General features: G+C 33.8%; 1 protein-coding gene across 3 annotated transcripts in view; it reads right to left on the bottom strand.

Annotated features, from left to right (window-relative positions):
- The window catches only part of nAChRalpha2 (nicotinic acetylcholine receptor alpha2), a 139,391-nt gene continuing 115,338 nt past the window's right edge, over positions 1–24,053 (bottom strand). For all 3 annotated transcript variants that reach the window (XM_074122095.1, XM_074122097.1, XM_074122096.1), the window contains exons 5-7: positions 6,870–7,026; positions 2,800–3,560; positions 1–493 (exon numbers count right to left, since the gene is read on the bottom strand). In XM_074122095.1, the coding sequence (XP_073978196.1) occupies positions 284–493; positions 2,800–3,560; positions 6,870–7,026 (1,128 nt within the window). In that variant the 3' untranslated portion in view covers positions 1–283. The remainder of the gene's footprint in view (positions 494–2,799; positions 3,561–6,869; positions 7,027–24,053) is intronic.

Here is a 24,053-nt window from a genome sequence, read left to right as displayed (position 1 = left end):
TATTAAAATCTTAAGTAAGCATGCATACTTACAAATAAAGTTATTATCGTAAGAATTTACAAAGTTATTAAATACGTATTTTTTTTTGTGTGTGTATACATGTCAAATAATCAGTTAGTTTTGAATAAACTGTTTTTTGATTACAATGGGAATAGTCAGGAGTTAAAATTGAAATAATTTTCAACATTAATATTTTACTTGAAATCTTTCATTGATTAAGTTATTAACCTAAGTTTGAGCGGCAGTATTGTTTTATTATTTTATTATTATTATTTTAAAAAGTCTAATTCATTTCTATATGCTTAAAATCTAGATCAGGTGGATATTGGTGGTGTAATACTAATGATATGTCCTTATCGATTGGCTTTGTATCATCGTACAGAGTTGGTGCTTCGCATAATATTATAACTGTACCGATAATATTTAGTAAGGAAAATATCCAGAGGAATAGCCTGTCCAGTACCATTGCTACAAAGCCCCAATCTTGATCTTCCTATTGGAACAAAATTTACACAAATTATATTGTTATAAAAATGTAATAAAATTAATTCATGCTAATAAAATTTCTGCATTCCAAAAAACTGGTGTGCATTTTTTTTTAAAAAAGAGTAAGATTCATTTCTTTATATCCTCATGACCCTCAGCAAGGAAGTGCAGACTCTCGTACAACTCCTAGCTAGTCCAGCAAACTCCTGAAATACTTAAGACAGTAACAATTCCGTGTTCAATTGTAATGACGGCGCTGTAAAAATAAATATATAAATAAATAACTAAAGAGTGCCGTTCTTTGCTTCTCAAAAACCTGTATCGTAAAAGAAAAATAACATTTATTTTACATTATGATTTATTGATTAAGACCGAATTTGATAAACATAAAAATATCGGAAGTTTAATTCACGTTTATATGTATCTTGAGAAAATCTTAGAATTTTTGAAAAAATTATTGATCAATACTTTTTATTTTGAAATTCTCAATTCGTACTACATGAACAAAATGATTTTTTTTTTATTTTTATTAAGGCAGACTTCAACCAATTTTAGATTAAGGGGTCAGAGATTGCAATTTAAATTAATTTGTTTTAAAAAAAATATCTGAGTTAAATTAAATCCGAGTCTAAGTCTGGGAATTAAATCTAATAATCACCACAAAGCTCTGGGTCGTCGGTCTAACCACTCAGTTATCGTGGTGCCTTTATGTGAACTTAGAAAAATGAGATGAATGTGTGGATAATGTGAAGAGAACTGTTGTTAGTAGCACTGTAAAGGAGTCATGGCATGGTCATTGCTGTTTGAAGAAAAGGCTAAATCAATATTATGATATTGATAAAAGAATTCTTATAAAGGCAAACCTATTTTTTTTGTTTTCATTTTAATTTTCGAGCAGATAGAGTTTAGAAATAGTGCTGAAACGTACGTGGTTGTTGTGTCAAATGATTGATAGATTCGTTTAAATTCAATGCTCATACATGTCCTTTGTCAATCTGCCTCCAGTGTTTTGGATATTCCTCACTAAATTTATATTTACTCTTGGTCAATATTTTCAACCAAGCGAAATAAATAAATACATTTTATAATTAAAAAACTTTTTATTTATGTTCATTTTGTTTTTTATTTACGCAATGAAGTCAATATGTTCGAAACCTTAGTAGCTGACTGAAGTAAATACCATTAAATCTTCCTCTAGAATGAGTTTTGGTTACAGTGAACATCAAAACTTGTATTATTATTTAATTTTTACATTATATGTGAACGCTTCGTCCTTTATTTGCATTTTTCAGAATTTTAATTGATAACTATCACGGCTTTGAAATATTTTATTTAAATGTTCAGATTAAAATTGTAAAAATCACTCAGACTCAGATCATTTGATATTATTTACAAAAACTAATAAATCACGCTTTATTTTGACAATTTCTGAAAAATAAATCTCTTTTTGTGTTTTGAGTCTAGTAAAGCTTCTGCAAGAGTCTTCTCTAACTAAGACAATTGAATGTAATAACATCAGGATAATTATTGAAAAAAAATATAAAGGACTTAATTACGGGGGACTATGTTTAAGAACTGAGAGAACAAAATAAATTTCCTTTAAAGTATCTCTGACGTGAAAAAAATATGTATATATTATTCTTAAAAAACGCTGTGGTAGCAAATATAAATTAAAACTTTAGCTGTTTGTTTTATAGGTTGGAACTAGATCCAAAAGTTTATTGAAAAGTTGCTAAAATGAATATTGCGGTTATAAAAGTATATTATTAGTTCAGCATCGGTTTTAATTAATGTTAATAAGTTCAATTGATTTTTAAGTATAATTTTTATAATAACCTTCAGATTATTTCAAGTTATAAGGTAACCTACTCAACATCTAGCGAAAGAATAATTTATAATGTTTCAATGCACTATTTATGACCTAAGCTTTGTAAAGAAGGTATAGAATTGAATTTTTTTTTGTAATGCTGAAGTCAGATATCGCATTTTAAGATATAAATAATGAATTTATGCTAAAATATAGCTTGGGGAATCTAAAACAATGAATGTACTAGCAAGATATTAAATAAAAATGATAAAATGTTTCTGTACTCATATTATTTTGTTTATCTAGCGTATTATGCCAACAATTTAAAGTTTCAAGGAGGCACTACAATTAACAATTCTATCTGCTCACAGAGTCTTTCAAGTTCAAAGTGAATCCTATTTCATCATTTGTTTATCTTATTAATTAGAAGAAATCAATGAACCTTTTCAAGCATCATCTAATAATCATTGTTTTAAAAATAAAGATAAAATAAATAACTGACTTACCGCATCAAATTCATCCTGCCTTTGAGTGTGATGCTGAATAAATTTAACGTTGTGTATAGCTTTTTCCAGTTCAAATGGATATTTCTTCCGTAAAGCAACATCACTAAGACTTTCATCCAGGCCAACCATAGATGGTAATCCATTATAACCATTACCGCCTAAAGCTCCAATTAATCCACTAAATCTGTGCGTAGTACCAGAAGCTGAATGTAATCCATTACAGCCGCCAGGCCTACTAGGAAAGTGTCGTAATGATTCTGGCGAAGAACCAGCAGATGGTGTTATTGCTAGACCAGATGTACCACCAGATACTTTAGAACGTTTATTATCACGATATCTTTTTTTAGCGGCCAAATCAGCTAATAATGGTTCAGGTACACGCATTAATAACATTTTTGGTAAACATCTAATTAATATTTTACGTACCCATGGTCTCATTTTATGTGTACTGGGTTTACGATAATGAACATTCAGTACTAGGATAGTGATCACCACACACATGCCAACTAATAGCATAGTGAAAAGTATATATCTGCCTAATAGGGGTAAAGCTAACGACGTAGATGGTATAATTTCAGAAATCAGTAAAAAGAACATGGTTTGAGATAGAAGAATTGTAATACATAATGCTATTTTTTCACCAGAATCAGCTGGGAGATAGAAAACTAATATAGATAAATATGAAATGCCTACACAAGGCACTATTAGATTTACTGTGTAAAATAGTGTTTTGCGCCTTAACGTGATGTTGAAGAAAATATCTGCAAAGAAGAAAAATAGAAACGTAGGAGTGAATTTACATAAAGGAAGTTAAACGTATTAAATAATGTAATTAGTTAACTACAGATAATTTGAGGGATTCTATTTATTATGAAACGCAAATGGTGAAATTATAAAGTCTCATTTAATTTTTTGTTTATATTAATATTTTATTACATAAAATTGGGCACAAAATAAAAAGGTACTTTAGGTATTCAAGGAAAAAGAATGCTGGCTACTGGGTACTGAAAGCCCATGTGTGGTCCTTTAAGAAGAAGAAAATACTAAAATAAGTAGCGACTGTAGACTAGCAACCAGCGGGAAAAAAAAAATGGGACGGAGAAAATTTTTTCGCTTCTAAAAAGAATTTTCATAAAGAACTTTGGCCCTTAAGGAAAATGAATTCCTAACTTTTTAAATGAGAGAACCATCAGTTCTAATACACTGATTAATCAGTCAGGTATAACAAGAAATTTTGATAAAATAGGAAAACCAAATGCTAAAGGTAAGTCTACACGGGGACACTTTTTAGTTGCTAGACCATTTCTGTTTGCTAGAGCTGTGTCGCAGTTGTGTCCACACGTGAGAGTTAAAAAGAGCTAGAGTAAGTTGCTAGAGTGCTCTAGATGTGACGCCTTGTGTCAAGTTGCGAGAGTAGTGTCAGATCTGTCCGCACGGGCATGGTCTCTCTACGCCCTGTACTGCTCTAGTGCAATTTAGTTATTCGCATGTTTAATATGGAAACACAACTCGTGTCATTTTCTCGTGCGGCTATTGCCATAGCTGTACTTATTAAAAAGAAAACGGGCACAGTTAAAGAAAACGCGAGTGTGGGTGAAACAGTGGGTTACACGAAGACAACATTGGTCTCAATATCAGGCACCAACACAAAGGCTAACGAACTATTATCCATATCCACAAATTATGTTGGCGAGCTTGCCGGAATATCACTAGCTCTTGATAAAATGAAGCGGACATTAGTGCCGTATTGTGGTCTTTGTAGACTCGCGTATGGCGATTCTAGCTAAAGCTGGAGCGGGCTATTCAGAGTCGGCAGTCATAGCGAAATGCAGAGGCTGCAAATGAAAGTACTAAGATTATTATAGCGCTCCAATGGATTCCAGGGCACTGTCGGCTGCTTGGAAATGAGAAGTCGGATTAATTGGCAAAAAGAAGTGCACAAGTGAATCAACTTGAGCAACCAATCATTTTCCTCAATTCGTTGTTGAATTGAGTCCGAAAATTGTGTAATTTCCACGTCACCTCCTTGGGATTTGTAAACTCTGTTGCGAGTTGGGCAACAACATCTGCTTTTCAGTTGCGGTTCTTGTACAAACCACCATACGCATCCCACAAATCTGGTAGGACTTCAAGCACCGAGATGAAAAGCTCTGATTCCTCTTTCGTCCACTGCCGGATCGAAATTGATGCTGGTGGTGGCACTAATGTCAGACACTTATTGGTCACTGTCTACACGCGAGTACTCTAGGCAAAAGCCGACACTTCCCGACACTGGTGGTGGGGATGCAACTCGGTCTAGGAGGCTGCTATAGGAACCGTCCACATTGCGACACCTGCTCTAGCTAGACGCTCTAGCTACCCTAAGTGTCTCCGTGTAGACCTAACTTAAGGCAATTAGACAAAAAAAAATGAGGGTGCACAACAAATTTCAGTACTGATGACTCTAGAACAGCGTTTCCCAACCTGTTATACGCGTACCACCAGTGGTACGCGAGTTGCTGTTTGGTGGTACGCAAAAAATAATCAATAATGGCGGACATAAAAAATTAAATCATAAAATTAACATAGAAACGTTTATCCCTATAATACATAAAAATTATTTTAATTAATAATATTATACAGTAAAGTTGTTAATATGTACAGTAATAAGGTTGGTCTGTCTCAAGATATACGAGAAAATATAATAGCACATTTAACAGGATTAAAATTCTCTTTCATGGAGTATTTTCCAAAACCCGAAAAAACAAATGATAATTGGATTTCAAACCCCTTCTATAAAGAAAATTGAGGAAAAGCTGCATCATTATCGATAAAAGATAAAGAAAATTTAGTAGAATTATTATGTGACAGAACTTAAATGATAACTATGTAAAAATCTGCTTAAAGAGAGTGATTGTAATGAGTAAGCTCTATCTATTAAATTTAATTAAAAAAAAAAATTAAAACTAAAAGATCTTACACTTTACAAAGTTTATAAAGTGAACATGAAAGTGAACAGATATACTTCGTATTTCTATACAAATAAGGATAGTCATAGTAAAGTAATACACTCGGCAAAAACAAATTTCACGAAATACAATCATTTTTACGAAGTGGTAAAATTTAGCATGATGTACTACCAAGTGATACGGTGAGCCAAAGAAGAGTGGGAAACGCTGCTCTAGAACCAAAGGCTGGTTAAGAATTTCAATGTGATCTATCACCTAAATTCACAATGATTAGATGAAGAAGGCTTACTTGAAATGCTAAGCCTGAGAGGAGAATACCATAACAGATGGTTATGGAAGAAAAGATAATGCTCACAAAATGTGGTTTATCAGCATTATCATTTGTAGTCATTGTGAGATAGTAATCTAGTCAAAATATAAATCTAAATTGAACAGCTTTGAAGGCCTCAACATTGCGGGCAATTAATGACTTACTGTAAGGCAAAGGGAAATTCTTTTTTTATTTCACCAACTCGCCATTCTTTCATTTTTTATTTATTTTTTTAGAATTTAATGACATGAAATAACTAAAATTGTAAGAAAAAAATGGCCGATAACGATATTTTTGAGAAAGAATTACTAAAAATTTCCTTTCCAAGAAACATATTTAAGATATGCAGCCTTCATTGTTTATAAAATATAGAATATGGCGCTTTCTTTACAGTATATCCTTTTATATACATATGAATTTGCACGCTAGGAAACCAAGCTGTCAGAAGAATAGACCTTCTTTCCATCTACTAAAAGAAGGCTTTTTAAAGATAAAGGCCTACTGTCAAGCTTAAACATGGAAGCAAAAAGTGGCCCCATTTTGTTCTAACTAGATTCTGTTTGGCTAACCTTAGTCTACCTGATCTAAACACTGGTTAAAATGAAAATGCATTACGCCCATATGATGGATTAGCTCATCTCTACTATCTAATTCACCATAACAACAAAGATTATTTATCTATTTTTATAAACATGTACATAAAATTAAACATTTAATAAATATTTATTGAGATTTTTTAGTAAACTCATGCTCTACACGAGCTATTTCAGTTTCAGTATGTTTTGATACAATCACAGAAAAGTAAACTTTACCTGGGTACGGTTCCTTACAACAAGGGTAAAATTTCTCATGTCTTTCAGCTGGCACCCCAAGTATATCCCACTCCACGCTTGGGTAGTATTCCCTTAAGTCAATTCCTATTTCAACTTTGTCCTCACCTACTTTTTGATTTATATGCTTTAAATCAATCTGAAATTTGGTTAAAAATGATAATTAATAATTTTTTTAGGTTCACATATAAAAAAGACACAATTTTATGGGCTAAATAATGTTTATTTAAGGACAACAAAAAAATCTGGAAATAAGATACGTTTCTTTTACCAAATAACTTTCCTTCTTTAAGTTCTGATTTGTAAAAGTTAGACACTTTTGATCTAGGTGTAGAGTAGCAAGTAAATGATGCGAAGAAATAATCGCGATAGAAAATAGACCTACTCATAATCAGCAACGTGATTTGTCCAGTTTTAAGAGCCAATCAAGGACAAAAAAGCCCAAAAAAAAATCGTACCAAGTTTTGATATCCAGTTTTTAAGATAATGAATCCAAAACAAGTGATTTATATAATAAAAACTCGCTGACTATATAATGAGCTCAACAGATTTAGTTCTGGTGAATCATACTAGTCAGAAATCTTTCTAAATTACATTTTAAATTTAAACACGAGATTTATCTTTTACTAGCAGTTTGCATCAATAAGGTTACCTCTAAATCTGTAATAATAGCATGGCATAATATTTCTCATGCATAGCAGAATGTTGGCACATTTTGTATCGTAAATCCTAGTAAATAAGGTACAGGACATATCGTAGCGATGCTTTTTAAAGGATTTAGGCCATAACAGCTTGTTAATACAATTTTTATTCTCCTTTATTCTGAAATTTGTCCCATCGAAAGTTGTCAGCATCTAGGTGACAGATTAATCTGCATTTTTATTTTTAAAAAGAAAATAATGATAATAAACATGTGGCTCGGTTGTAAAGAGGTACTCCTATTTCATATTCGTTGTTAAATTTAAGAATCGCACTCAAATTGAATTTAATGAAGCAACCTATTTCGCAAGAAAACAAGAGGATAGCTTCGCAGAGGGTCCAATTCAGACTACTCTCCCTTTTTTTAGATGAAGATTATTCCCATTTCACTAAGCTGAAAACTTATTTAATATTTAATAGATTATTTTTAGTTTTTTTACTAACTTGCATCAGTTAAAAAAAAAAATTGAAAAATAATAATAAACAGAGATAAAATGAAAAGCTATTTCTTGGTTATTTCATTATTTATTTTAAAATAACGCCAACATCAGTTTAAATTCTGTTGGATTCTGATTTTGCACTTGTCAATAAATTTATTACCTTATATTATAACAGAAGAAAATATGGACAGCAGGGAGGCAAGCTTGATACGAGAAAGTACATCAAAATAACTTTTAAGCCACCAATTAATTTACTTTCTTTTAATATTGCTACACAACTTATGTGAGTTTTTTTTTTTTTAAATTTCTTTGAGATTAGCAAACATTTTGTGCTTGCCAATCTGGATACTTTTCTTTTACCTGTGGCCATAAATTCCAGTTCACGGAAATTTTATTAATAGGCTATTAAATAATCTTTCGTATTGCTACTACTTCTAATCACTTTGAGATTCAATATGATTTTTTTATTTTTCACCTTACATACTGCAACTTGAAGGTGCATAGAATAAATAGGGAATATCCTTCGGTATATCAGGTTTCATTCATTTTTTTTTACTGATTTTCAAATTATTTCTTCAGAATTTATCAATACCAAAATCCCCTTTTTACCTCATTTAACTAGCCAATACTCTTAAGTTTAAGGAGCTCACCCTATCTGTTGAGAGAAGTTGGTACTAATGTTCATAATGCCATACTGTAAACTCTGATCAAAGCGTTGTGAGTGCTCTACTAATATTAGATTCAAAAATTACTACTAGACAATTTTGTTCTAAATACTTGCCTGATCATTTTTGGTAAAGAACATAACGACACATTTCAAGCTTTCAGTACTTAAACTTGGAATAAAAGACAGAATTCTTTTCCGATTTTATTAACATATAAATTTTTCTTTTTAAAACTACTCTGGTTTTTCCAAGGTTTTCAAAACAGTCTGACTATCCGAAAAATTTCTTTTTCACGAAACTGAAGTTCTGTAGTTATTTCCACCAAACTACTGTTTAGCTTGCCAGTGAATAAACTAAGCTCAAGTAAGTTGCACATAATGAACTATTTCTGTTGACAAAAAAAAAAAAATAGTTTTTAGAAGTTGCGAGTGTTAAATCAACGTGTTGTTTGCGTTTACTAACTCAAGGGTTTTGAATATTTCTATAGAAATATCCATTAAGTTTTACCTGACAGGGAATAGATTATTAATATCTAATTATGGTACTTTTTCATCCTTTTTCAAGTATGGCGATGCGTAAACATAGGTAGTGATTAAGGTATTTGAGTGAGCAGGAATATCAGCAGTTTATGTTGTGTAAAGGATGCTGCCTTGTGGATCTCCAGAGGAGACAGGTTGAACTGGGAATATTCGGAGTCCAACCATACTTTAAATTGTTGATCAGTTAAATAGGTTAGGATAGCTTGTTAGGTGCCTATTTTTTTTTGGAGTTAACTTTGAGGAGTGTATTTAGAAGATAAAACATTCGATATTAATATAATCTAAATCTTAGTAAGTCACTAAGTTTTGAAGCATGCATTTAAATGTATTCACGTTTATATCAAAATTTAAATGCCATTTATGAATAGTTTTGAGAATTTTCCTCCCCATTTTTTTATTCCAATTTAAGAATAGAAGTTAAAAAGATGTGACATATTATAAAAGATTGTATGCGGACGAGTTTAGCGGATAAAAGAATACTCTCGACTTACTCACCAAGTTAAACTGGTCCGCATAACTTATGAGTTAAGTTGGCAACTAGTCAACTTTTTGGTTAGGATTTGCGCCCAATCAGAAAGTGGCTGTTCCTGTTCCTCTTATTTTATTTCGCCATTCTTGTATCTTTTGCTTTTATTTCCAGCACTTCTTTACTGGGAATTCTTACCATAATATTATACTTTACCCTCTTCATCTTTTCGCTATGTATATAACCTTTTGCCTATGCATTTTCTTTTTCTTTTTTTTTTTTTTTTAAGTTTATGTCTTAAAGAAGATTCCTCTACTAATATTAATAATAATAAAAATAAAATAATAATAATAATAATCGGTTGATCAGAAATCCCATATTCAAAATGGTTGTTTGTTTTGTTTTTCTCGAAAACGGCCTGGTTCTTTACACTTGTGCACTAATTGTACATATGGTAGGTTTACAACTTTTTTTTTTTGTGCGTACTACAATCAGCGCTATAAGTAACAATGATGCAATAGAGTAGTAAATGATAATAAGGTAACGAGTGGAGAAGTTACCCAGTGGTAACACTCCTAAACATTATATGGTTAGTCACTCTCTTCACTTGACAGGAGATCACGAGGCCACCATCTTTTAAGACGTCTTGACTGGTTGTCAAGAAGAGTTTTAGACGAAAGATTTTGAGCTAGAGGATTTATATGAGATTGCAGGCAGAAGTGGAGTTTTCTGTATCGTGTTTTAGCAACTTGGGTGACTAAAGGAATGTGGAAGGTCAGTGTGTATAGTCAGATTGGAGACATAAAATGGAGCGTGTACAATAGTTCGAAGTATTTTAGATTGTAGCGATTGAATCCTTTGGAGAGGGGAGCGTTTGGTTGAACCCCACAGCTCTATTCCACAGCCCAGATGGGTTTCAAAATAGTCAGTCTTTGTATAAATCAGTCTTTTGTTGTCCAGAGAGAGTTTTGATCTATCGTCTAAGAGTCTTCTAAGTAGTCCGATAGCGTCTGTTTAATTCTGTTCTTTTTAGTCTAGTATGGGGGTTCCAAGAAATTCTTCGGTCTAAGTAAAGCCCAAGGTAGTGGGCAACGTTCACTACTGGTAGAGGTGTTAGGTTATAGAAGACTGGAGGAAGATTAATGCGACGAAGAGTGAAGGTGATGTTTTGCGACTTAGTTTCATTAAGCTTTGTATCCCATCTCTTGAACCACTGTTCTAATGAGGAGAGATGAGATTGCAGATTTCTGTAAGCAAGTACAGGATCATAATTAGTAGACAGTAAGGCGGTGACGTCTGCGTGTGTGAAAAGTGTGGTGTTAGGATCAGTAGGTATGTCTGAAATGTAAATGGAGTAAATAATAGGACCCAGAATGCTGCCCTGTGGAACTCCAGCGTCGATAGGTTTAAGTGGGGAGAAATAAGATCCTATTTGCACTCGGAAGTATCTGTCGGTCAAGTAAGATTTTATGATTAAATAAAACGTGGCTGGTTAAATATTCTTAACCTTCCACAAGAGGCCAGTGTGCCATACTCTATTGAAGGCCTTCCTGTACAACAATGAAAGCCCCCGAACAGCATTCTTTCTTTTCAAGAGAGGATGCAATTATGTCCACTACTCGATGACATTGCTGAATAGTAGAGTGGTGACGTCTAAATCCAAATTGATGATCTGAAATCACTTTAGGGTTTTCGAGGATAGGAAGGATTTGTTTCAGAAGTTTTTCGTAAATTTTTCCTAGTACTGGTAATAAACTACATAATTGGACGGTAAAACGAAGGATGTTGATGAGGTTTTTTAAGTTTTGGGATAGGGCGGATTATGGGAGTACTTCCACAAGTAATTTTTCTTAAAAACAATTTGTCCGAAAAATTTTATTAACGGTACTTCTGAAATAAGAGAACAGATTAGGCAGTCATGATGGTTTAATTCTTCTTGTACAAACATAAAAATGTAATATTGTAAGAACACAGGCAATTAGTTGCTATAAAAGGAATAATAAAACAAATAGAATTTAAAATTAACTAAAATAAGGTCTTACATTATAATTTAAATTTATATTCTAAAACAAAACAAAAATGAACTGATGGAAATTTAACTGGCCAAATAATAGATGATTGTATGATGATAATTTTACCATAAATTATTATTGTTATGAATAAATGTGATGATTATTATAAAAATTATTAATTAAGTCAATAATATGTAGTTTTTTGATAATTTTTTTGGATAATTAAGAAAAACTTGATGCATATCATATAGCTAAATAATTATGCAATTATGTACGTTTTTAAATCTATTAATAATAGACAATTTTTAAATAGATGTTTGGAAAAAAAACCCATATTTTTTCATTATGAAACTTGCCTCCCTCCTTCTAACGGCCACCTCCAATCAGCGGCCACTTTGCTTTCCCCCGCCAGTGCCCGTTATTGAGAGGTTCGACTGTACATAACAAATAACCCTTGCAATCACTCTCGCATACACGTTTCCCCAAAATGGTTGGCCTGAACTTAACCATAAGGTTTCCCTTCCTCTTCTAACCCTAAAAAAAGTATATTTGAGCTACCAGCATTCCTTTTTTTACTTTAGTAAACTTATCCTACCATCAAGAGCTGGTACTGAACGTGGACAGATCCCCAGTTAGAATTCCGCGTGTAGCTACTTTTTAGGCTGTTAGAAATACTGTAGATAATTAAGTATGTGCTGAGGTCCCTGTCATCCACACTTAATTGGTAGATAGAAATTAAGCCTCGCCTGCAAAAATAGGCGTATACTTTACTTATCCTACCATCATTATGAAAAAGTAAAAATTAAGGCCACTTTGTGATTGGGGGTACGAAACGTGGAAATGTAAACGTTACATAACCCCTTTTATAAATGGTCTAAAAAACCCCTCTTTTTTTTTGTCTTTTAGGATGAACCTTCGCTTCCTTTTTTCATATCTATCCATATCTGCCTTTTAAAGAACGGAAGAACGTCAGCCAGATTTGCTTCTGAACTCTGGAAAATGCTCGTTTTTAGGGTTTATTTTAGCCAATCTATTATTTTAGGTGATTTAAGTGATCAATATTAATGGCTAAAATAAAAATTGATTCTATTCATCATCTCCTTCTTTTTTCAAGAATATATTTTATTTACAAATAAAATCGATATCTACTTTGCTCTAAAGTAAATAAAACAAAACTACTTTTATGCGCAAATACTGTTATGAGGGAGGCACATTTGAACAGAATTTACATTTTCTGTTACAGAGTGCACAGAATCTGTATTATTGAACCTTTTTATTTTGTTTTCTACAACTTTCAAGTCTTCTTAACAGATCTATATCAATAAACAGTTGGTACTTTACGTACATATCTATATTTTTTCAATTTAAAATTTTTGTGTCAAATGTTAATATCTGCCCCACTGGTGGAGGTACCTTTGAACACAATATAAAATAGAAAGAAATGATATTACTTTACTATGAATCTACCTTCTATCAGTTATTTCTCTCACTACTACATTACTTTCTCTTTTAAACCACTGAAATCTAGTTCAAAAATCAAGAATGACTCAGTTCGGGATGTTGTACCCGAAGTGGTGATGGGTTTAGTAAGTTTGAACAAAATATTCGGTTTGTTGCGCTTCTTAATGTGGGTTCGCACCTCTTTCCCCTTCTCTGCGATTAAACAGAAAAAAAGTCACCAACTTGCAGGTCGGTAGGGCACATTTTAACTGAGATGTTGAAATGTGCCCCCTCTCCTTCCATAAAAGAAAATATAATATCCAACACTTTTTGCAAGCAAATAGACTTTTGTAAATACTAGATTTAAAAATACGAATTCCAAATGTTAATATGGACTAACAATACTTACACCTTGTCCACTACAATCTTTACAATACACTTCCCAAAGCTGCAACAAAAAATTTTACTTCCACCTTACAAAATATAACCATTCCTCAATTCTGACTTTATAAAAAATGAAAACGAAGGGAAACTTTGCCAATTATACAACAGGTCTACCACAAAATATGGAGAAAATTACCATTCATAAATGTTTTAAATATCTAGCGAGAAATTAAAACTGTTCAAATGTGCCCCTTCACCCCTAATTAAAAACGAAGTTGTCATAATTTTTACTGTGTCCATTAAAGCCATAAACTAATCATTTTAAATTATTAATTCATGAAAATAAATTATATTATCTAAACTGAATACGGGGATCAGATTGTATTTATGAAAATACAGATAGAAATGAAATCTGTTGTTTTTATCAAGTTATCCTAATGTAGCCAATTGTACCAACTGCTGTACAACTTCTCTGCCTGCCCTAATAAATTCAAAAGCCACTAATAATTATAACAATCAGTATTTATGTAAAGTAATCTTCACTTTATACGAGCACACCGTGCAAAGATAAGGGAAGTATAGCCTAGTGTCTATCCCTACCATATCTTCCTATTTGAAACTATACTCCTGTACAACTACAACCTTGTTCTACACTAGTAGTTTCCAGACAAGGAGACCTTGTTCGTTAATAGGAGAGGGTCTTACATTAGAAACAGGACCAACTACCAAAATATATAGAGGAGAAGTTGAGTTCGCTACTATTTGGGGCAATCATTTATCATTACTTTAGGGGCTGCACCATTTCTCTCGTTCTACCCTACACCTGACTGTCCCCGCTTAAGTACATACGGACATTAATTAATGAATTGTTTTGAACTAATCTACTAGAGATGCACTGATTACATCATCGTCTTTACCTGCAGCTTGCCCATTATTCCTATGAAGACCTAATAAACTGGGACAAATGATTGCATTTTGCAAATAAATGAGCTAGTTCAACTTTTAATTAAATTAAGTAATTTTTTATGAATAAGTTTTTTAACTTCTAGCAGCTGCATAAAAATGAGTAGAGGGCTATTAAGAGTGCAGCGGAATCGTATAATTGAAGAGCTTGGTGCAAAAAGGAGTTATCTACATTTTTTTTCAGAAAATGTGTTTAGTGGCGCCCCCTGTTGTATGTTCAATTCTACATCTTTTGGTGCAGACTCGTTTATTATTACTTATTCTCTAACCTAGGTTAGATTTGGAGCAAAAATGAGTTTTCTACTGCAGATAACTTTCTTTTGCTCCAAACAGAAAAGATGACGCCATCAATCAAACAAAAATGTTTTTATTAGGTTTATTTTTAAATCATTATTTTACAGGGAAGGGATTAGCTATGAGGTTAGCATACTGGACTCCCACGCGGAGGTCCCGGGTTCGAATCCAGCAGCTGACCCTTAGATTTTCTCTTCCTAGGAGCTTCTTACAGCTCACTGTCCGGTGATGGACAGTGTTGTCTGTAACGAGAGAACACTGTCCGGAGGCCGGCAGTGCACTGGAAAAAGCTCCGGGCGCTAATAACCTCAGCTGTTGATGCGCAAAAAAAAAAAAAAAAAAAAAAAAAAAAAAAAAAATTAGGTTTATTTAATGTTTATATTAGGTAGTTATTATTATTTTTCTTTTTGACAGGCATAATAATATATCTAACATTCGCTTCGACAAGACACAAAATGCCACTTAAAAGCTCAAAAACAAGAAATCTGTTGACTAATGTACTTAATATGTACTCAAGATTTACTGAAAATTATGATTTTGGTGCAAAAAAAGAGTTAGCTGCAAAATTACTTTTGCTTATAGCAAGCTTAAAAAATGCCTTAGAAAGTTTAAATTGAGCCCCAAATGACCCCATCACAATATATTAACTAATCCTTACAGCAGACACAACATAAGGAATACATCTTAAAGCATATTTAGTTTTTTGTCCCTACTAAAATTTTTATAAAACTGTAGATAACTCCTTTTTGCACCAAGCTCTTCAATTGTGCAGCAGTTATTGATAGTATAGTTCAGAAAAAAACGCTGAATTTTTTGGGAAAAAGAAAAAGCTGAGAGGATACGGAGATTCTCATTTTTCTAGGACAGACAGGCAGCGTGAAAGCGCTAGCACTTTGTAAAAACAATCTCATCCATTGTTTGGAAATGCAAGGAGTCTCTGAAATGCCCTTGGTAGTACTTTAGTGGGTGGCAGATCATACTGGAAACAGGGTAAAACAAAAGTTGCTGATCAGCTGGTCAGGAAAGGAACATCTGCTTTAGTCTTTAGTCTAGAACAGCGTTTCCCAAAGTGTGGGACGCGACCTGGCACCGGGTCGCAGAAAAATTCAGCTGGGTCGTGGCAAAAATTGTAAAAACACGATATTGAGAAGGAAGAAATGCTTAATCTTAATGGACAAGAAGTTGATAATTTAATTGAAATCTCATGCGACACCGATCTTAAAAAAGTGTTTGAAACTGTACCACTAATTAATTTTTGGTTGCGCTGTCAAAAGGAATATCCAAGCGTAAGCGAAAAAGCGATACAATTTTTAATGCCTTTGGTCACCACTTATACGTGTGAAACTGCGTTCTCAGCCTTGGTGTACTTAAAAAATAAGTATCGAAACAGATTGGATGTCGAACCTAAATTGAGAATAAAATTAACATCATTAAGTCCTAATTTGAAATTACTATGTGATGAAAAACAACACCATCCTTCGCACTAAGGTCAAAATATGTAAAACAACATGAAGATAATGGATTGTCTTTAATTACTTATGTTTTTGTTATATAATTATTTTGCAATTTTTGTGTACGAAATAAACAAACAAATAACTTGAATTTTGATTTTTATTAAAAAATAAAATTTGTTTTGTAAATAAATGTTTTTTTTATAAGGTGGGGCGCGAAAAAATTTAAAATCTCGTACCGGGCCGCGGTCAAAAAAGTTTGGGAAACGCTGGTCTAGAACATGGTCTTGGTATTAATAATTACAGACCATTTTCATGTACTGACCTAATACTGGTCACTTTCAAATGTAAAATATTTGTTCCGTTAAATGTGCCACCAATTTCACTTAGATTGACTTCACCTTTATAAAAGATATCGAACTACTTATCAATAAATCTTTAAAAATTGTTAAATATCAACTCGATGTAAATAAACCTACAAAATGGCGTCCAACTTTCACAATAGTTGGATATGACTGAAGCTGGTTGTAACCAAACGGTTCCGTATCGCGAAAATACTTTAAATGGTAGTAGAACTTCTTAATCGCTGGTTAGTGATACTGGCGATTCAGGCTGAGGTTGGATGGCTTCAAACCGCGCCACAAGGTCCCCGTCTATTCGATACCACATATCCTGAAAATTAATAGAACTCACAGCAAAACCACCTCCTTACCAGTCTTAGTCAATTAGCTAATGCTAAATGCTGGCAGTAACTGTAAACTCTGCGATTATCAGGGCAACTGCTAGCTAATAATGTCAATTAATGCCACCATTGAGTCGGATAATATTGCTATTTTGCATGGATAGCATGTTTAAAATTGAACTGCATAGAAATGCAGGGGGTGCGACATTTGTTAATGCAAGAAGGGCGGAATGTAGGTGCAAAAAGTTGGGGGAACTACTGAGATATGTTGTTATAACATTGAAGAATTTTGCATTTCCTTTGGAAGGAAGCTGTGCATTGCTTCTTAATTAAAAAAAAAAAAAAAATGCACTTTATATTTCATATTAGCATTTCTGCCAACAGCTATTTGTAATATTAATATTAACTGTTACAATAGCAAATGTACGCCAGAGTAAGTACAGTTTGTAACAATTAATATAAAGTTATTAGATGGTGCAAGCTGTCCGCCATTTTGTTAGTAATTAGTTAGATGAAGATGCAGTAGGTAATATTCTAATAGGGTAACCTACCAACTAAGAAATAGAACTGCGACTTCACGCTAGGAGGAGTACTATGAGGACGATCTATTGCAGCAGGTCAGCAGGTCCTTCTAACAAACACAACAGCCTCGCTAGATATTTATCTATTTGAATTACAAATGAAGATTGGTAGAGGACCAAGGAATGGGGTTTCCTGTATTCAAACTTGAACATTAATATCCTTTAGCTTGGTGTTTGCTATATCCTCTTCTCCTTTTACCTTCTTCCCACCATTTCCAACTTTAACTACCAAGTTACTCCCATTAAATAAGACAACGAAGGACGAAGCACTTCGTTTATTGTCATCTTCATCACTTTTAGACCAAGTTATTTAAATTTATACTATTTGTTTACGACTATTCAAAAAGCTGTTTACTTTCTGATATGATGCAAATTTAGTCAACCTATTTTAATATTGAATATCATTGGTCTTCCTGTAATGACATTTAATTACATTTGAAGCTTACGATTATGGGAAATGAAGATAAGGCGCCACGGTAGCCGAGCGGTTAGAGGCAAGGCCCGCAAAGATAATATGTATTGTGGTACTGGGTTTGATTCCCAGACCAGGCCTTGGATTTTATTTAATAGTTCCCTTTATTTAAAAGGAATTTGCTGTAAAATATGTTTGCTAATCGTTTCCGTCCGCGGCACCTAATTCGGTAGCTGGCCGTAAAGCACGACTGACAAAATAGGCAATACTTTACTTTTACTTTAAATTATGCAATGAAATCATCTATACATATACTATGTTTAAATCTATTGAAACATAACCTAGGATCCATCAAATAATGGGTTTAGTCCTATCGTAGCACGATTTCCTTTTAAACCTGTTATAATAATTATACTAGGTAGATAATATACAACTTTCACTTGTCATATTGACGTGAATACGTCTTTAAATTTGCTATCATATGGTGGCAATCCAAAAAACCTAATGATAACAAAATCGGGGGAACAGTTTGGCATTATAGTTTCGAATCTATCGTCTACATCCAAAATTAAATTAGACCACTGGATAGCTAAATGATCAAAGAATTCATTACGATAAGCGAGGACTGTGACGCATCGCGCGCGGTCGAGAGGGAAGCGCCGCCATTTTGAGATCATTATGCTGCGTATCAAGATTTGCAATTAGTATAACTTTTGACTCGGAGAAGCTGAGATGTTCGTTTAAGTTTTAATCGACAGCTGTCGTCACAATCTATCGATTGTATATAAAACATTAGTGTAAAATAGTGACAGTGAATATAATAAGGTGTTAGAATAAACAAATATTATCAAAAATATATATAATGTCGGCCTATACGCGTCGAAAAGCCAAAACCAAATACAGAGATCGTATACGGTTGGAAAGGGCTACTCAAGAACAATCGAATCGTAATAATAAAACACCATATGACCAAGTCAAGCTGTGCCGGGAACGTAGAAGAATGAATGCGGCCGACCGGATCAACGACGGTGTCATACATTTGCAGCTGGGGAGGTTGAAATTATGCAAGTGGATGATGAAATCGCTTCTACATCGACAACGGACTGTATAGGCATAGATTGTGTTCGATCGTCGATTTGTTTCCTTGATTTCATCCTAAATACATAAATAAAAATATTTTATTTAAAAAATATAACCCGTTACGTAGACGTATTCACGTACAACACACGGCCGGGTCCACACGTTTTTTTTCTCTCTGGTAAATTCGATTATGGGTAGTTCTAGGAAAGGAGATTGGGTAGATTCGCTCTAGAGTTTGACATGTCCTCTTGTATATTGTTTAGGGGTGGCTAAATGAGTTGCTAAAATTGAGTTTTAAAAACGTTCCTCCACTGGTTACTTGATTACTTTTTTACTTAATTAGATGTTCTCTTTCTCTAAAATTGCTCAACGGTAAACTTCGTATGCACATAGATTAATAACTTGGAAGAAGTTTCGGAGATGCGAAGAAAATTTTTTGAGTTAGAACTGAGAATATTAGTAGTAAAAAAAGACGTAACGGTGTTAGCTCCAAATTTTTATTGATTCCCTTTATTAAGGGGAATATTTATAAGTGTAATAGGTTTTATAGATGAACTTTTGAAGTGTTTAGATGAGGAAGTGTAGCTGGAAGTCATTTTACTAGAAAGGGAAATGACATCAACAGCAAGTAGCTCCGTCGGATCATTATTATGTAGAAGTTAATAACGAAGTCTAGGGTTAATCTACCTCTAGCAGCGGTGTGTCGCTTAACTCCAATAATACCAGAATACTGTGTGAGTTTATTTCCTCTGGGATCGTTCTCTCTTTTTTTATTTAAGTTTTTTTTTTACAGAGATTTCTGTCCATATCAAACTTTTTTTGTTAAAAAAAAATTTCTCCAACATTTTTATAAGAAAATATACTTTGCAATAAACAAATACTGCAGAAAATAGAACAGCGAATCGCTTAGAACAGCGTTTCCCAACCTGAGGTACGCGTACCACTGGTGGTACGCGAGTTGTTGGTTGGTGGTACGCGAAAAATAATCAATAATGGCGGACATAAAAAATTAAATCATAAAAATATTATAGAAACGTTTTTTCCTATAATTCATATATACCTATTATTTTAATTAATAAATTTATACAGTAAACTTAAAGTTAAATACGTTAAATAAGTATGTACAGTAATAAGGTTGGTCTGTCTCAAGATATACAAGAAAATATAATAGCACATTTAACAGGATAAAAATTGTCTTTCGCGGAGTATTTTCCGAAACCCGAAACACAAATGATAATTAGATTTCAAACCCCTTCTATAAAGAAAATTTAGGAAAAGCTACATAATTATCGATAAAAGATAAAGAAAATTTAATAGAATTATCATTTGACAGAACCTAAATGATAACTATGTTAAAATCTGCTTAAAGAGACTGGATTGTAATGAGTAAGCTCTATCCAAGCAACATTGAATTTAATTGGTACTTACAGGTAGTTGACTGCTTAAAAGATATTAATTTAGAAGATTTGGGCACAAATATAATAATCCTAAGGAAGAACTTGGTAAATTAATTTATAATTTTGAAGATAACAATATGTACGCAATTTTTAATTATTTAAAAAAAGTTTTAAGACTACGATCTTACACTTTACGAAGTTTAAAAAAGAGAACATGAACTTAAACTCCTTTGTAGCAGATAGATTGTATCTCTATGCAAATAAAGATAATAATAATAAAATAGCACACTTGGAATAACAAATTTCACGAAATACAATCATTTTTAAGAAGTGGTTCAATTTAGCATGATGTACTACCAAGTGGTACGCGAGCCAAAAAAGGTTGGGAAACGCTGGCTTAGAACATAGAATCTGACTAGGTTTTATGAAAAATAAAAATTTATGTAAAATGAGCGGTTAGGATGAAAGAAAATTGATTAACTGGTAGCGAAGGATGTATGATTTATGGACATATCCAGGATTTACAGGTTAAATCGGATCAGAAAGAACACAGATCTTAGAAAGCGCTACATGGGGGAGAATCTTAAGACCACATTGATTGAAGTCATAGATTCGGCAGACTAAAGCGCATAAGTCAAAAAATTGAATTTAACTATATGTTTTGTTTTCTACAACTCACAATCGTATCCAAGCAAATAAGTCATTCTCCATCGAAACCACAAATCTTCTTTTTCACTTTCCAAAATGATAAACACTTAAAGATGTACCTAAAGTAAACAAGATAACTTATGTGAAAATTGTAATTTTTGACTTATGTACTTTAGTCTGCCGATCCCAGATACGAGGTCTGTAAATTAAGTAATGAGACTGATTTTTGTAATTTTTTTTATTCAAAAAGAATTACAATTCTATATTGTCACCTTCAAAATAACTTCCTTCTGAAGCGACACAGCGCTGGAGACGTTTCTTCCACTCCTCATAGCAGTGCTCGAACTCGGATACTGGAATAGCCTTCAGCCGTTTGAATGTTTTCGACTGTCCCAAAATGAGTTCCCTTGAGGTGATTTTTCAACTTCGGCAAGAAAAAAAAGTCACAAGGACTCAAGTTAGGTGGGTTTGAGTACGACCCAGGAAACCAAGCGCCAGAGCATGGAGTAGCACACTTCAACCTCTCCAAGGCCCAAAAAAAAGCAAGAATGGCGAAGTCGAAGATCAAATGCATGCTGATTTGTTTTTTCGATATCCACGGAATCGTCCACAAAGAGTTTCTACCTCAAGGTTAAACGGTCAATCAACACTTTTACCTAGAGGTTCTTGGAAAAACTTCGAAAAAGGGTCATTCGTGGTGAGACCAAACATGAAGAACAAGTGGGTGTTGCATCACGATAATGCTCCTTGTCACACAGCAATTTCAATAAACGACTTTTTGTGGCCAGTAAAAACATTTCTGTGGCTCCTCAGCCTCCTTATTCGCCTGACTTGAGTCCTTATGACTTTTTTCTCTTCCCGAAGTTTGAAAAATCACCTCAAGGGAACTCATTTTGGGACAGTCGAAAACATTCAAACGGCTGTAACCGACTAGCTGAAGGCTATTCCTGTATCGGAGTTCGAGCACTGCTATGAGGAGTGGAAGAAACGTCTCCAGCGCTGTGTGGCTTCAGAAGGAAGTTATTTTGAAGGTGACAATATAGAATTGTAATTCTTTTTGAATAAAAAAAATTACAAAAATCAGTCTCATTACTTAATTTACAGTCCTCGTATAAGGCAACTGTAAGGCAAAAATAATTTTTTTTAGGGCATGCTGGAGAAGGCTGGGAAGGCCCTTGGCTTAAAGTAACTTCAGGATCTAGAGAAAGATGGAAATAATGAAATGGGGAAGAAGCGTGACTAGAAGTTGGACTTACTCGTACAACAAGAAAAAAAAATGGACTAGAAGTTTAGAGAAGTAGAGGAAAAGATATAAGTCACTTAGTCCTGGGGAAAATCCAAGAAAAGAAAACTAAGGATTTCTTGTCGACGTCACCAAATTATTCAGTATAAAAAAAAGAAATATTTAAAGATAAAGGACTAAGTAGCAGAAGAAGGTCGTTTACTATTTTTCTGTAGCCCTTGTTTACAAACTTATATTTTATGCGAGAAATTGATCTGATCCGGTCCCCTGTTGTGCCCGCCAAGATATCTCTTGTATTCATAAATAATTTATTCTCAATGCAATACAAATTGTATTAGTAAGACAATCAATTCTTACAAATATTTCTCTTTTCTTCTTTTTTCGTTATTCGGGTGATTTTTTATTTATTTATTTATGCTTAATTCAAATAAGTTTGCTCAAGAATAATATTTCTTTGGAAAAGTTTGTTATATAGCGCGACACTGATGAGTGTGTAGTATAGACGAGTGCAGCCAGTGTCACAAATAAATAAGAATATAAAAAACATTGAAATAGTAGAGATAAAAAATAATGCTCTAGGCCAGAGTTCGGCAACGTTTTTAGTGTAAAGAGTGAAATACTACTTTAAAAATTCATGGCGGGCGCCAACTATTTTTTGACCTAACAAATATATAAAAATAATATTCATATTTATAAAACATGTTCATTTATTAATTTTATAATTTATAAATTTAATTACAGAACAAGGTTATTATTAATCTTAAATAAATACAGAAGAATGTTTGTAAGTATATTAAACCGGAAGGGAGGCATTTGGTTTACCGATGGCTCCAAGATGGACTGTGGGACTGGGTCTGGAGTGTATGGGGTTAAACCCGAGGTACTCATAGAGAGATCTCTTGGGAGATACGCCACTGTCTTCCAGGCCGAGGTTTTTGCTATTAAAATATGTGCTGAGGAAAACCTACGGATGGAACCTAGAAATAGGGAGATTCGTATCTTTTCGGACAGCCAAGCTGCACTGAAGGCTCTTGTATCCTTCAGAATGACCTCTTCCCTGGTTTGGGAATGCAGGAAGGCCCTAGATCTACTGGCGCGGCACAACAAAGTTCGGTTGGAATGGGTGCCGGGCCATGTGGGTATTAAAGGGAATGAAAAAGCTGATTATCTGGCCAGGAATGGAGCTAACACTCCTTTCATCGGTCCAGAGCCTGTCCTGGGGATCACCAGGGGTTCGGTTCGTGCGGCTCTCAGAGATTGGATCTGGAGGGAGCATGAAAAGGACTGGGTGATGTGTCCTGGGGTTAAACACAGCAAGACCTTGATGCCTTGGCTGTGTAAGCAAAGATCCAAAGAGACCCTGTGTTTGGGCAGAAATCAGATTACTCTGATTACAGGCCTATTCACGGGGCACGGTAGGTTTAAAAAGCATCTGTGCAGGGTGGGGCTTATCAGCTCGGAGCCGCTGTGCAGATTATGTCAGGAAGAGGAGGAAACGGCCTCTCACCTGTTGTTCGATTGCGTTGCAATCGAACGTTTGCGCTATGAAACCTTTGGAACGTTGAGGCCGAAGGAGATAGTAGCGCAAAAAGAACTAGTAGGGAAGGTCCTCAACCTCTTTAGGAGGGGAGGGTTCGCTTACTAGAACTAAGAAGGGGCTGGCACAATAAGTCTTTTGTGGCTGCAGTGCCATGGGGCATAGGTCCCGTCCCGTCTACCATCTTATCTTATCTTATCTTAAGTATATTAAAGATGGTGGCAAGAGCAATG

This window comes from Rhodnius prolixus, unplaced genomic scaffold, assembly GCF_049639745.1.
Source record: "Rhodnius prolixus isolate KJV_2025 unplaced genomic scaffold, Rpr scaffold_8, whole genome shotgun sequence".
NCBI lineage: Eukaryota > Metazoa > Arthropoda > Insecta > Hemiptera > Reduviidae > Rhodnius > Rhodnius prolixus.
Note: the sequence above shows the minus strand (reverse complement) of the source record. Positions and strands in the feature narration are given on the sequence as shown.